At 38.7% G+C, this 16,611-nt stretch overlaps 1 protein-coding gene across 1 annotated transcript; it reads left to right on the plus strand.

Moving 5' to 3' along the window:
* The first annotated feature begins 1,363 nt into the window (after positions 1–1,363).
* On the plus strand, positions 1,364–3,430 carry LOC132296347 (L-type lectin-domain containing receptor kinase IX.1-like). The gene has a single exon (XM_059794558.1). The coding sequence runs from the start codon at positions 1,364–1,366 to the stop codon at positions 3,428–3,430; it is 2,067 nt and encodes a 688-aa protein (XP_059650541.1).
* The last annotated feature ends 13,181 nt before the right edge of the window (positions 3,431–16,611 follow it).

The following is a 16,611-nucleotide window of genomic DNA, read 5'->3' on the forward strand; positions in this document are numbered from 1 at the left end:
CCATGTTCTGATTGGTAGGAATATTTCCCCCCACATATACCTGAAACAAAATCATCAGGTTATAATAATATCTGGCCGGCACCTTCGAGAATTAATCAATCAAACAAACAAAGAGGGGGACCGGCATTGTTTTTGAGGTTAGGGCTGACAAATTCGATATATTATTAAATTGTTCCATAGCTTTTCCAACTTAGATTTCATCTCCTGAAATGGCCACTAACTCTTGCTCATTTCTCACCTTTCAATAGGGAATATGTATATATTTTCTCTCATCACGGTCCTCAACACTTTATGACAGTCCAAATGCAAGAAAACAAACACAAGTTTAGGCCAACAAAGAAAAGAATAATAATCCGACACTTGTGTTGGCCGGAGTAGATAGAAATTATTAAAAAAATTAGACGTAAAGTCTAATCTAATGTTGTTCATGGTCAATATATTATTGTTTTGATGATAAAATCAACGGAAATGCCGTCCAAGCACTGCGTCCTTTCCTCTATGTAGGAGAAGTTGTCCACCGCATCTTCTCATCTACGCAAGAGAAGTTATTAGACAGTGATGGACAATAAGTAACTTGGTGGTCAAGTTCAATTAAAACTCATTTTCAGTAGGAGAAATTAGGGCTAGTAAGCAAAAAAATAACCACATGTACGGCACATGATGAGGATGAAATGATGTACACCATAAGGCCCTCCGTCCAAATATATATATGTCCCATTTTGGGAATCTAAAGATGATTATTTTCGTATTTTTTTATGTAAAAGATTTAGAGGGATGTGATGTGGGTTTACTTTTTTATAAGTTCAATGCAAGAAGGTAAAATTTATAATTTATAAAAAAATACTCTCACCCTTTCTTAATTGGAATGTTTTAATTGAACAGGACTATTTATCTAATAATTTACACTGTTTTTTGTGGTAGTCGTGACAATCAAATTGATGGGTGAGTCCTAAATTTAAAGACTTTGTCTAATCAATCTACCCAAAACTTTCATTCATTTGATGTTCATGATAAGTCTTCATTTAAACAAATAAGTTAGTAGTACAGTCCAATAGGTGCAACATTTCAACCAACAGTGCATTTGATTAGGTCTAATTGCATCCAAATTGTGATGATATTAACAAACAAATATTTTCGGTTTAAAGTATCTCAAACGGCTAGGCACTTGGACTAACCAGAATACCTACCTGAATAAAGAACAAGTCAATCAACAAGAACGTTTGAAACCTGGCCATTTGACACAATCGACAGCAACATGCTTTGGAAATGGAGAAGCATATAGTTGAGCTACTCTTGTGCCTTCTCAACACCTCCAAACACCTCCATTGACTCTCTCTTTTTCTTGTGGCTAACACCAACCACCATGGTTCTTCTCCCCAACTCGAGATCATTCCATCTTCTTATGTTGTTCTTCCTACTACTGTTGCTAATACTCCACCCCGCAAACTCGGTTTTCTTCAACTTCTCTGGTTTCCATCAAAACGCGCAAGATATATTTTACCAAGGCGATGCGCTCCCGGGCAGCGACGGAGTAATCTCCGTCACCAAGAATCAGCGCGACGTTTCTCTCGCCAGAAGTGTTGGTCGCGCCTCGTATGCACAGCCCGTGCGCCTCTGGGATGCCAGATCGGGCAAAGTAACGGATTTCACCACTCACTTCTCCTTCTCCATCAACGCGCTCAACGCGAGTTTATATGGCGATGGGCTCGCCTTCTTCCTCCTGCCTTTCGATCAGTCTGATATTCCGAGCAATTCGGATGGAGGGTTCCTTGGCCTTTTCAGTAACGCCACTGCTTTCACCCCCTCCGAGAATCAAATCGTGGCAGTTGAGTTCGACAGCCTCAACAATACCTGGGATCCAAGTTCAGACCATGTTGGTATTAATGTCAACTCAATTGTTTCGGAGGCAAATGTTATGTGGAAAAGTAGCATCAAGAACGGATCAAGAGCAAATGCTTGGGTGAGTTACAATTCCACATCCCATAATTTAAGTGTCTTTCTAACTTACGCTGAAAATCCAATTTTTAGTGGCAACTCTAGTGTTTCACATGTAGTCAATTTGAGGGATGTTTTACCGGAGTTTGTCAGAGTCGGATTTTCAGCAGCCACAGGTGACTGGATTGAATTACACACCATTTTTTCTTGGAGTTTCAGTTCAACTTTGGACAGCGGAGTTGACGGAAAGAACGCTATTAACATAGGTCTGGTCGTTGGTCTAGCTGTGGGGATTGGCGCTTTGAGTTGTGGGTTAGGCTTGTTTTGGTTCATCTGGTGGAGAAAGAGAGCTGATAGGACGAAAAGCGAAGTGGCGTTCGATGTTGCCATAGATGATGAATTTGACAAAGGGGCTGGGCCAAAGAGATTCACATTCCGTGAACTCAGTCGCGCAACAAGCAACTTTGCAGAGGAAGGGAAGTTGGGAGAGGGAGGATTTGGAGGGGTTTACAAGGGTCTGTTAAGTGATACCAGTACGGAGGTCGCTGTTAAGCGTTTCTCGAGAGGATCCAAACAAGGGAAAAAAGAGTATGTGTCGGAAGTGAAGATCATAAGCCGATTGAGACACAGGAATTTGGTTCAACTCATTGGTTGGTGTCACGAACAAGGTGAATTCCTTCTAGTCTATGAGTTCATGCCAAATGGTAGCCTCGATTCCCATCTATTTGGCGGGAAAGAAGCTAGCCTAATATGGAACTTGAGGTACAGAATAGCGCTTGGCATAGCGTCCGCGTTGCTCTACCTCCATGAGGAGTGGGAACAGTGTGTGGTACACAGAGACATCAAGTCTAGCAATGTCATGTTAGACTCGAATTACAATGCCAAGCTTGGCGATTTCGGTCTAGCCAGGCTTGTGGACCATGACTTGGGCTCACAAACGACTGTCCTGGCCGGCACTATGGGGTACTTAGCACCGGAATGTGTCACCACAGGCAAGGCAAGTAAGGAATCCGATGTCTACAGTTTCGGTGTTGTGGCTCTTGAAATCACATGTGGAAGAAAGCCAGTCGAAGCAAGAGCAGAGCCAAGTAAGGTGAGGATGGTAGAGTGGGTTTGGGACCTTTACGGCAAAGGGAAACTCCTCGAAGCTTCTGATAAGGCGTTAACTATGGGATTCGACCAGCACCAAATAGAATGCTTAATGATAGTTGGGTTATGGTGTTGTCATCCTGATTACACTCTAAGGCCATCTATAAGGCAAGTGATAAATGTTCTTAATTTTGAAGCACCATTGCCTAACCTTCCATCAAAACTGCCTGTGCCTATGTATTACGCGCCGCCAATGCACATGTGTAAGTTTTCCTATACAACATCTGAAGGTTTTACTGACTCGGGAAGAGATCGGACTCGGTGTTCATGTAGCAGTTGCAGAACTTCTTCAACGTCAGCTGGCTCTACAAAAGCTTTCTTGAAATTGCATGAAGCGAATGTGTAATAGTATGTCTCGGATTGCATGTTTTCATTCTCCAGTTTAAAGGAAGATGGAAAAAAGGCCTCAAGTAGTTATGTGGATTGTATGTTGTTATAAATAGAAAACTTGTAATGGATTCAATATAAAAAAGAGTGAATTTGTATGAAGCCAATTTTTTTTTTTTTCCCAAAGCGTTTACAATTTTCTTCATACTTCTATGAATTACAAGTATTTTAGTTCTCAATGATAGGTGTAGTTTTACATGTACATGTTTGGGAAAACAACAAAAATATGTTTTAGTTCTCAATTTTCTTAATACTTCTACGAATTACAAGTGTTTCATGTGTAGACTTGTTGTTACCACGATATTCTTGTATAATTATTGTTACTAATTGTATTGTGAGTTTTGAATATGTCATTGTTAATTTAGGAATTTAATGAATACCATGTGAGCATGACTAAAATCTCTATGTTGGTTACCTAGTATTTATATTTACTTTGTTTCACTGATTATTTGAAATCACATGATTTAGTTAATGTAACGTTAGTGATTTTATTAAATTATTGTTAATAATTTAATTGTGTAATTAACATTATATCGTTGTTAAATTCACGAATTGGAACTCATTTTAGTATAGCATGAATGAAGTTCTTGCATTGACAACTTCTTGTAGTTTAGTGGAAATTCACATTGTAACCTTGCTATAGATATTGCCATTTAGCTTGAAGACTTTGGACATGACTTGTGTGAATTTATATTGGTTTGTGCATGGAAGGTGGCTTATTACATTTATTGTATATATATACTATATACGTTGTTGCACAATTTGTTGATTTTGAATTCTTGGTGCATCGTTGTTATGACTATGACTAGAGTACGGCTCTAGGGCGAGAGGTAAGAGTTCTCCCCAAATTTAATGCGCACTTAGGGAGGTTACCCATGGGCTAGTAACCCAAAAAAAACCAATTTTGTTGGTTTTAATCCAGCGTGATGTCTAAGTATATCCACCTTTGTTTAATTTCGCATTTCTATTTCAAGTTGATAACATTGATTATAACGTTATAACTTGTTATTTTGTGTTAGCTATTCTAACATTGTTTAAATTAAGTCTTAGTAACCATTTTGTTTTGGCTATGTCCAATGTTGTTTAAATTGCTTCACTTGTAGTGCTTGTGCTTAAAATATTCAAAGGTAACTCTAGGATAATTCCTTAGTACCAATTTGAAAATAGACGTTAGGTGGTATGCACCACATGTAACCATTTGCATTGCGTTATAAGTTGATATAACCTAGGTTTGTAACTTGTTGTGTTTTATGGAATATTGCCATTATGATAGATTGTTTGCCTATTTTGAGTTATTTTTAAATTGCTTCAATGATAGCTTAGGATGATTTCTTAGTTCTTCCATTGAAAATAGACGTTAGGGAGCATGAACCACATGTATTGGTTTATATTACGTTGCAAAAGTTTGTTGAAACTTTAGGGTATACACATATGCATCTTCTTATGAGTAACTTTGGCTGCTCACCCTCATTGTTTGGGATATTTTTCAGGTAAGAAAACTTTATTTTGGGATGCACAATATCCTTAGATTGGCATAGTAGTTGGTTACCCTTTTGTGCAATTTAACATGCATGCAAGTGTTAGCATGCTTTACTTTTTTTGTGAAATTGTAATATAACGCTTGGTTTGACATGTCACTCTTAATTTTGGATATGTAACGTGTGCATAAACACACTCTTTTGGAGATTTTTATATGTATGACCTGAGGCCAAGGACCAAACAATTTTAGTTTACATGTACACTCACTTGGTTCTATGTTTTACTTGAGAACATTTTACGAACTTGAGGTTTGATGTATGATATTTTACAAATGGCATGTATTCAGGCCGTATGCCATTGTAACATGCTTAAATATGCATATTACATTTGCGTGCATGTTCATAATTGCACACAACACCATTCTTGATGAAATGAACACTTAGAGTGGCATTCATTTTCATATTTTTACAAAATCTGATCTTAAAGGTATTTTGGTTACTTTACTTGAAAAATAAGATCTTCTCTTGTCATGGTTACTTGGAAAATATGATTTTTTTTTTTGGGGGGTGGGTTCACTTTACAATTTTTTTTTCCAAAATATGTCATTTAAGCCCTAAAAATTTCATTTTAATCTCACAAATCTGGTGTAAGCCTTTTTGTGTCAAGGTGTTGGCCACGTGCATCAGCTCGCAGCGTGTGCTCGCGGGTGCTATGGTGTCCTCCTTGGCAGCTTCTTAACTGGATTTTGAAACTATCATAACTTATTCGTCCGGACTACAAATCAGACGATTCTTAAGTCTAAATTTGTTGATTTTTCATTGTCTATCCAATGGTGTACTCGGTAGTACCCACTTTTGTTTTTAAAAGACCATTTTACTCTTAGGGTAGTATTTATCCCTTTTTAAAACATCGCTTTCACACTTTGTTTTCTTTAAGTTTTGTGAACTCATGGAACATCACTTTAGCATCCTAGGGATGTGTTATATCTCTAGAGACCTTGGTTTTGTCTTTCGCTTCTACATTCGGGATCCATTATCGGATCAACCTTCGGGTCATCACATGACGCACTGACTTGTTGTAACGACCTAAAACTAAATACCAATTATAAAAAAAATTAAAAAATTCAGCATGACCTATGCCAAAAAGGGGCCTACAACAACCTGCTTAAAAAAAATGCAATGGCCTTTCAAGACTTATCCAACTTGTCCAAACATACAATACAAAAAATATATATATAATACATTCCCCAATACTACAACATCAATAACCTCCTCAAGTTAGGCCCATCATCATCATCCTATTCAACTTAAGCATTTACATAGTCTCAATTTACATTAAAAAAAATAATAATAATCAAGTATCTTAGTTATGTTACATGGCCATGATTTGCAAAAATGAATACTCTTTTTCATAGTTTGAGACTTCACCAAAGATTAACTAGTACACAAAAGGTATTAAAATAGATCTCTAGTCCTTTTCATGCTTGAGAGGGATCGGCATCCACTACATCTTTTCCTGGCCCCAAAAATGTTAAATAATGGGGTGAGCAAAAAGCTCTATAGGTGGTGCCTAAGATGCACCTCTTGTGACTCCGTAAACCCAAATAATGAATAGGACACTAGGGAGAGGGGTCATGCTAAACCGCGGAAAATACAATGTAAATCTGCAAGTTCTAAACAAATGAATGTTATGCATGTCACTTCCCATTTTTAGAAAAACATCAATCACTTTACAAGCTGTTAATATAACCCGTCCTTTGGTGACTCCGCAGCGACACGAGAAAAGGGCTGGCTACTGTCCCTGACCCTTAGTACCCTCGCGGCGTCATTTGGGGCCCAGATAACTCAACCACGCTAGGGCAATCTCTCTAGTTCTCTTTAGGTTACATTAACACACCGGCCCTTTGGTGACTCCACAGCGACCGGGTTTTCTCAAAAACCGTTTCATCAAATTCTCCCCAAAACTCCCCTTTTCATTTGTTCAACATCATTTCCTATCATTCTTGCCACATGATATGTATGTATGTCTCATGTATTCAATGCTAAGGCAATAAGAAATTTCCATAATACTTCCATAATTAAGCAAGCTTTACAATAATTCTTAGAAAATTTCTATGAGCTTCCATGTATCATTTCTAGCAATTTTGTCAACACAATAACATAAAGAAATTACAATAATTCTAAGAAAATTTTCATAAGCTTCCATGTATCATTTCTAGCAATTTTGTCAACATAATGACATAAAGAAATTAATAATGAAGTATGCTTTTTATACAAATCAACAATTACACATATAATCATGAACTTTACACCCACAAAAAAATCATTCTAGAGGTAATTAATTTCAATTAAGCATGTTGGCATCAAATAACAAGAATTGACTCACAAAGGAACAAGAAAATGCAAATTAGAGACCCCTACCTCAATTTTATGCAAAACCCCCAATGTTCACCTCAAACCCTAAGATTTTCGAATTTCCTATAGTGCACCAACCAAGGAATTGTTTCTATCAACTTGTAGGCCTCGCCGTGAGCTTTAATTTGCCGTAAACGACACTTAAAAATATGAAGAATAGAGAGAGAAATAAAGAATGGAAGCTTGAAGTGAAAAAAAAAAAAAACCGAGAGGAAGACAGAGATGGGAGAGAGAGGATGAGAAAACAGAGACCAAATGTGGTCTCATATTCACTTAAACAAGTTGTGGGTCCCACCCACTTTTGAATTTCTTTTCTCTTTTTTTCTTTTGTTTTTAATTCTCACCACACACACACAAATATATACACACCATAATTACATATATATATATATATATATATGTGTGTGTGTGTAAATAAAACACAAACATTACATCTCCCTAACTTTAAAAGATTTCGTTCCCGAAATCAAGACATACCTGAGGAAGAAAACAACACTGGGTACTTGAAGTGAACCTCCTGTTCGAGCTCCTAAGTAGCCTCTTCGACTCCGTGGTGTCTCCAAAGAACTTTCACCAATGGTATCGTCTTGTTCCTCAACACCTTCTGTTGTATGTCAATGATCTGAACTGATCCCTCCTCGTAGGAAACATCCTCATCAATGTCCACATCAACCCAACTCAAAATATGAGATGGATCTGGCTCGTACTTCCGTAGCATCGATACATGAAAGACATTGTGGACTTTGTCCATCTGTGGTGGCAAAGTAATTCTATAGGCAACCTCTTATATACGGTCCAAGATCTCAAAAGGTCTAATGAATCATGACGATAACTTACCACTGTTGATCAAATGCCCTAATTTATTAGTTTTGATGATAACAAATCAGTTAAAGAAGTTTTATACTAATGGTTCAACTGAGTTTAAATGTAAGGAAATGAATGGTTCGTTATAGAAAGAAAGAAAGGAACTTCATGTCATCATTTGGTCACTTAAAGCATCAAGAGGCAGCAAATGTTTTATAAAGTGTTCATGAGCATCTAAAGGCTTCAAGAAGAAGGGTAGCTATGGGAAAGTGTGTCAGTGTAAAAGATGGAATTAATTAAAGCTCTATCTCACTATAAATATGCATACAAAGTGTACTCAACAAAATTCAAAGGGTCAAAAAATGATCTTGTCAATCTACAATAGAAAAGGTCTTAAAACAACAAGATCAAGTAATTTATGTCGACTGGTTTGATGCATATGTTGACTGGTATCTAGGCAGTAACAAATTTCAAATTGAAGCTCATTTACATCAACTGGTTTGATACATATGTCGACCGGTATCTAGGCAGTAGCAAATGTTAAGATGAAACTTATTTTACGTCGACTGATTCAAAGCATATATCAACTGGTTCATGAAGAAAACGTCGACCGTTTTGCAGCATACATCAACCGGTTTGCAGCATACATCAACCGGTTTATACCACATGTCGACCGGTTTGGTCGTAGCTCTGCAGATTCAAATTTCTAACAGCTAAAAATTCATTTAATGCTCCCAACCACCTGCAACATCTCTATTGAACTCGAAATAACAGGGGTTGGTCTGAAGATAAAAAACACTACTTGAGAGAGCATTCAAGAACATCATCCAAGTGCATTCAAATAGCCAAATATTCTGATCTGAGCATTTACTTCTCATTCCTTCTCTCATATCAGTTTAGAGACTTGAGCTTCATTTATTTCATCCACTTACTCTAGTGTGAGATTGATTCTTGTAATATCTTCTAGAGAAAGTGAGAAAGAAACAATATTGTAACTTTCATTTATATCTCTATAATCTTGTAAGGGTTGGTGTGACCCAAAAGGAAAGCCTATGAGAAGGGTGTTCTCCTAGCAAGGAAAAGAAGCAAGGTCTAGCTTCAATTGAAAGTTTGTTCTCCACCATTAATGAGGAGTTCTAGTGATTTTGGAAAGTCTCAAGGGAGGACCTTGAGCCGAGGAGTAGAAGCTTCCGAACCTCGCTAAATTGCCGAGTCACTGTTTGCAATTTCCTATCTCTATCTCTTTTTACTTGTGCTTATATTGCTTGAATATTTTAATTGTATATTGCATAATAATTAGTTGGAAATAAATTTTATAAATTAAAAAATTGGCCATTGACTTTATTCACCCCCCTCTAGAGTCAATTAGTGACTAACAACCACTCTTTCCGAACCTCAACAATCCTTTCTGTGGAGAAACCTATAAAAAAACATGGTCTCCCACCTCAAAAAATAGCGGTTGTCTCCGCCTATCAGCATAGCTCTTTTGTCGACTCTGAGCTGTGAGCAACCTCTGTTTAGTTAATTTCATTTTCTCAGTAGTCTCGAGTACAATGTCAGGTCCTAAGGCAGCTGTCTCGCCTATCTCAGTCTAACAAACTAGAGACCTACAGGGTCGACCATACAACTCCTCAAATGGAGCCATCTCAATGCTCGCCTGATAACTGTTGTTGTAGGCAAACTCAATGAGTGGAGGGTGATCCTCCCAACTGCCTCCCAAATCAAGTACACATGCCCGAAGCATATCCTCCAAAATCTGGATGGTACGCTCCGATTGGCCGTCGGTCTGTGGATGGAATGTCGTACTAAGGTGCAATGCTGAGTCAAACGCTGCTTGAAATCCTTCCCAGAACTTCGAAGTGAACTTGGCATCCCTATTCGAAACAATAGTTACTGGAACTCCATGCAACCTTACAATCTCCTTCACATAAAGAGCACCAAGTGCCTCCGCATCATTTGTTGCCTTAATAGACAAAAAGTGAGTTATCTTGGTTAATCTGTCAATGATGACCCATACGGCCTCGTTGCCTCTCCGTGACCTTGGAAGACTTGTCACAAAATCTATAACAATCTGTTCCCACTTCCACTGCGCTACAGGCAATGGTTGCAATAAACCGTTTAGTCTCTATTGCTCGGCCTTCACTTGCGGATAGGTAAGGTATCTAGCCATAAACTGTGCAACATCTTTCTTTATTCCGTTCCACCAATACTGACGTCTCAAATTGTGATACATTTTAGTACCACCTAGATGAACTGTAAAGCGGGAGCTCCCGTAGAACGCCCTCATGAAAAACTGTGGGAACAACCAATAAACCCTTAAACCGTAAACCTCCATCTGCATGCAAGGTCTAATCCTTCATTATCTCACCACCTGAGATCAAAGTGTGAATGGCATCCAAATCCGGATCCTGTCTGTGCGACTCAATCACTCGTCTGACAAGAGTAGGCTGAGTCACAAGACTAAACAAGAATGCTGACTCACTACAACCATCATCATCAAAACACTGCAATCCCATTTCTGCCAAATTCTCAAGCATCTTCCATTTCCGAATGGCCAAACTAGCCAAAGTTCCACGAGATTTTCGGCTTAAGGCATCTGCTACCACATTTGTCTTGCCCGGATGATACTGCAAGTCAAAATTGTAATCTTCTAAAAATTTAACCCATCTTCTCTATCTGTTGTTTAAGTCCTTTTAGGAGAAAAGTACTTGAGACTCTTATGATCTGAGTACACCTCGAATCTCTCACCATACAAGTAATGTCTCCAACACTTCAAGGCAAATACAACTGCCGTTAACTCTAAATCATGAGTAGGGTAGTTAAGCTCGTGAGTCTTCAACTGTCGAGACCCATAAGCCACTACTCTACCATCCTGCATCAACACGCATCCCAAACCATCACGGAAGCGTCACAATAAATCACATAACCCAAGTCACGCTCAGGTATCACCAACACTGGAGCTGAAGTCAACCTTATCTTTAATTCTTGAAAGGATGACTCATAGGCTTCATTCCATGCAAATTTAATCAAACCTTCGGTAGTAACCCGCTAAACCAAGAAAACTGCGAATTTCAAACACATTCTTGGGTTGCTCCCAATTCAGAGCTGCCTCTATCTTTGATGGATCAACCGATACTCCACCTTCTGAAACAACATGCCCCAAAAACTTCACCTCTTGTAGCCAAAACTCACACTTCTCATATTTGGCATACAATCAATGCTCCCGTAAAATATGCAATACAATACTCAAATGAGTCTCGTGCTCCTCCCAAGATCATGAATACACAAGAATGTCATCCATGAAAACTACCACAAACTGGTCTAAGTAATCATGAAAGATGCGGTTTATCAAGTCCATGAATGCCGCTGGCGCATTAGTCAAGCTAAAAGGCATAACAAGGAACTCATAGTGTCCATACCGTGTACGGAACGCTGTCTTTGGGATATCCTCATCCCTAACTCGTAACTGATAGTAGCCTGACCTCAAGCTAATCTTCGAAAAACAACTGGCTCATCTCAACTGATCAAACAAATCATCGATCCTTGGCAAAGGATACTTGTTCTTGATGGTGGCATGATTCAACTTCTGGTAATTAATGCACAACCTCAAAGAACCATCTTTCTTCTTAGCAAACAAGATCGGTGTGCCCCACGGTGACACACTCGGTCGAATAAAACCTTCCATTCTCAAATCATCAAGCTATCTCTTTAATTCTTCGAATTCAACTAGTGACATACGATCGGTGCCATAGAAATTGGCGCGATACCGGGCATCAAATCAATAGTAAACTCTACTTCTCGGTATGGAGGCAACTCTGTCAAATCCTTCGGAAACACATCCCGGAAAATCACGAACAACCGCAGGATAATCTTCTTCCACAACACCATCTTCTTCGGCTAGAAAGCTAGCCAAGAAGTAATTACCACAACTTCGTCCACGAACTCCATAAAATGATGAAATGTGGGAATCACTTCGATCTCCCACGAAAAAGAAACAGTCTCCCTCAAGAGTGCAAACTGTGACTCTACCTCTGAAACAATCTATCGTGGCATGAAAAGAAGCTAACCAATCCATCCCAAGAAGCTAGTCATTTCCAAGAGGATAAGGTCAAGCACAAAAGTTCGCCCAGCTATCACGATGGAACAGTCCCATACAACTCGGCTCAAAGACACTGAAATCCCAACTGGCATATCAACACACAATGCCCAATCCATGAAACTGATTTTTAACCCCGATGTAAATGCAAATGATGATGATATGAAGGAATGAGATGCACCAGAGTCAAACAAAATACGGGCTCAAGAACCAGACACTAGAAAGATACCTCGGAGAATTGACGGTCCAGGAGATGCATCAGTCGGTGCAAGTACAAAGACACATCCCTGTGGTGCCTATGCCTGAGAACTACCAATCTGAACACCAGACTGCTGCACCGACATAGTAGGAGTATCCCTCCTAGCTGGTCGTGAACCCTGAGAAAATATGGCAGGTTGTGGTTGCGACGATGGTCTGAAACCTGATTAAACTGTAGCCGACTGTGACGGCCTCTGCCGTGACCCTCTGCTACTAGTGGTGCCTGCTCCCTAAATCGAACAGTTTAGAATCAAGTGGCCCTGCTTGCCACACCCATAACAAGCCCTCGGAGCTGAAGAAATTGAAGACGATCTCATGAGACAATTGGACTTGTAATGTTCAGGCTGCTGACACTGAAAGCAAACAACTCCACTTTTGTCCGACTGAGCTGGTATAGGAGTGGTAGGAGCGGATTGTGTAGACTGATGCCCCTGAAACTGAGATAAACCACCCTTGCTCCTCTTCCATGAAAGTCCCTCTAAAGATGACCCTGCATTCCTCTTTTGTTTCCACTAGTCCTTTCTTGCATCTTTATCTTTGGCTTCCGCCTCTAGTATCAATGATATTTCCACTGCCTCAGAATAAACCTTGATGCCTGTGCTGTTAACAATGGCCTTATCTTGTAGTCAAGTCTGGAGACAAACTTTCGAACCTTATCAACTTCATTACTCACCATCTCTGGAGCAAAGCGAGAGAGAGAGGTGAACTTGTTTTCGTACTCCGTCACCGATATATTGCCTTGAATAAGGCCACTAAACTGATCCTTTAACTCCCACCTCTTAGGAGCAAGGAAATACTTCTCATAGAATAGCTCCTTGAACCTATCCCAACTAATCTCTTCAATCTTATACTGATTTGTGACTGACTTCCACCAAAACTTGGCATCCTTTGAAAACTTAATTGTAAGTGGCTAGTATGATTTTCAAGTGATCATCCGTCACATCCATAGAAGTCAATTGAGTTTCAACTTGATCCATATAGTCGTCCGCTTCCATTGGATCAGCACCACCATTGAACATCACTGGCATCAACTTAGAAAACCCTGAAATCAACTTAAGACGTTTTTGCGCTGGCGTCTCTTCCACGTGAACTACCGGTTATGGTACCGGTTGCGGTATCGGCTGCGGATAAGTAGCAATTATAGCCCTCAAGGCTCTCTGTAACAAATGGTTTAATGCAAGTTCCGTCGAACCTTCACCCTCCTCAACAGGTGCTTCCACATTATCCCTCTTTGTAGGAACACTTCTAGGGGCAATCAAATCCCGAAGAAGCATGTCCTCTTCCACTAGCTCCGCCAAATTGGAGCTAGAACTCTCGCCAATATCACCCCTTGTTAGCCTAGGGCCAACTTCCATTGGTTCCTCACGCCGTGACATCGTGTTATAAAACAAGAAAATGGTTCAATAACGATAACACTAAGGTCCAACCGTGAACAACTTAACACAAAAGGATATTGTACAAACACTAAGCATGAAAGACTATGCAATACGCACATTAGCATAAACACATAAACACGTAAGCAAGTAAATAGTTAAGTATGCTCCTTCAAATAATAGAACACATAGAAAACAACCACATAATCGACACAAACAACTTCCCGTGCAACCCTATGTAGGCCTCCACCCGTCGTCCTAATGGTTTTCGAACCATCGCTCTGATACCAAATTTGTAATGACCCAAAACTAAATACCAATTATATAAAAAAAAAATTATTCGGCATGACCTCTGCTAAAAAGGGCCTACAACAACTTGCTTAAAAAAAATGCAATGGCCTTTCTTGGCCTTTCAAGACTTATCCAACCTGTCCCAACACACAATACAAATATATATATATATATATATATATATATATATATATATATATATATATAATACATTCCCCAATACTACAACATCAACAACCTCCTCAAGTTAGGTCCATCATCGTCATCTCATTCAACTTAAGCATTTACATAGTTTCAATTTACATAAAAAAAAATAAATAATAATAATAATAATAATAATAATAATCAAGTATCTTAGTTATGGTACATGGCCATGATTTGCAAAAATGAAGACTCTTTTTCATAGTTTGAGATTTCACCAAAGATTAACTAGTACAATCTCTAGTCCACTTCATGCTTAAGAGGGATCAGCATCCACTACATCTTTTCCAGGCCCTGAAAATGTTAAATAATGGGGTGAGCAAAAAGCTCAGTAGGTGGTGCCTAAGATGCACCTCTTGTGACCCCGTGAACCCAAATAATGAATAGGACACTAGGGAGAGGGGTCATGCTAAACCGAGAAAAATACAATGTAAATCTGCAAGTTCTAAACAAATGAATGTCGTGCCATGAATGCAATGTTATGCATGTCACTCCCCATTTTCAGAAAAACATCAATCACTTTACAAGCTGTTAATATAACCCGTCCTTTGGTGACTCCGCAGCGACACGAGAAAAGGGCTGGCTACTGTCCCTGACCCTTGGTACCCCCACGGCATCATTTGGGGCCCAGATAGCTCAACCACGCTAGGGCAATCTCTCTAGTTCTCTTTAGGTTACGTTAACACACCGGCCCTTTGGTGACTCCACAGCGACTGGGTTTTCTCAAAAACCATTTCATCAAATTCTCCCTAAAACTCCCCTTTTCATTTGTTCAACATCATTTCCCATCATTCTTACCACGTGATATGTATGTATGTCTCATGTATTCAATGCTAAGGCAATAAGAAGTTTCCATAATACTTTCATAATTAAGCAAGCTTTACAATAATTCTTAGAAAATTTCCATGAGCTTCCATGTATCATTTCTAGCAATTTTGTCAACACAATAACATAAAGAAATTACAATAATTCTAAGAAAAATTTCATAAGCTTCCATGTATCATTTCTAGCAATTTTGTCAACACAATAACATAAAGAAATTAATAATGAAGTATGCTTTTTATACAAATCAAGGAATTAATTACACATATAATCATGAACTTTACACCCACAAGAAAATCATTCTAGAGGTAATTAATTTCAATTAAGCATGTTGGCATCAAATAACAAGAATTGACTCACAAAGGAACAAGAAAATGCAAATTAGAGACCCCTACCTCAATTTTATGCGAAACCCCCAATGTTCACCTCAAACCCTAAGATTTTCGAATTTCCTATAGTGCACCAACCAAGGAATTGTTCCTATCAACTTGTAGGCCTCGCCGTGAGCTTTAATTTGCCGCAAACGCCACTTAAAAATTCGAAGAATAGAGAGAGAAATAAAGAGGGGAAGCTTAAAGTGAAAAAAAAAAAAAAACCGAGAGGAAGACAGAGATGGGAGAGAGAGGATGAGAAAACAGAAACCAAATGTGGTCTCATATTCACTTAAACAAGTTGTGGGTCCCACCCACTTTTGAATTTCTTTTCTCTTTTTTTCTTTTGTTTTTAATTCTCACCACACACACAGAAATATATACACGCCATAATTACATATATATATATATATGTAAATAAAACATAGACATTACACTTGTAAAACCAAGGCCATCACAAAAAAAAAAAAAAAAAAAAAAAAAAAAAAAAAAAAAAAAAAATTTAGAAAGATTTTCTCATGTCATGCGGGGCAGGAAAAATTGGACACGAGATGCCGTATCAGTGGTTTTCCGCTAAGAGGCTAGGCGAAGTGAATGCCCTTAATAAATAAGGTGGACTACTAATCCAAAATGCAAACGTTGGGTTTAGAATGGTATTGGTTAAGAGAGATAAACAAATTGAGCATCTTTCATTTCTCTTAGTGAGAACCAGGGCTTAGAAGCTAAAATGGGGTGTGGAACGCTTATTAGCTACTTTTTGTTGCCAGGATTCAAGTGGTTATAAGGTGGAAGCCTTTGCTTTATATTAGGAATAATAGGGTTTTGGAAATTGGATGACTTGCTTTATTCATGTGTGGTAGCTCGAGACAAAGATTTATATTATCTTATCATATGATCATTGATATTTCTATTGATCGGTCTATTAATGAACCTCCTCATCTTTGTAAGGTCTCTAAGCCTTCAGAAACCCTATTCCTTAAAAACATAGTAAGAAAGTGGAACCCCGGCCAGGTCCCGTTGCAGTCCAACCA

This window comes from Cornus florida, unplaced genomic scaffold, assembly GCF_030987335.1.
Source record: "Cornus florida cultivar Cherokee Brave unplaced genomic scaffold, ASM3098733v1 CherokeeBrave_3.0.0_Hap2_Chr02, whole genome shotgun sequence".
Taxonomy (NCBI): Eukaryota; Viridiplantae; Streptophyta; class Magnoliopsida; order Cornales; family Cornaceae; genus Cornus; species Cornus florida.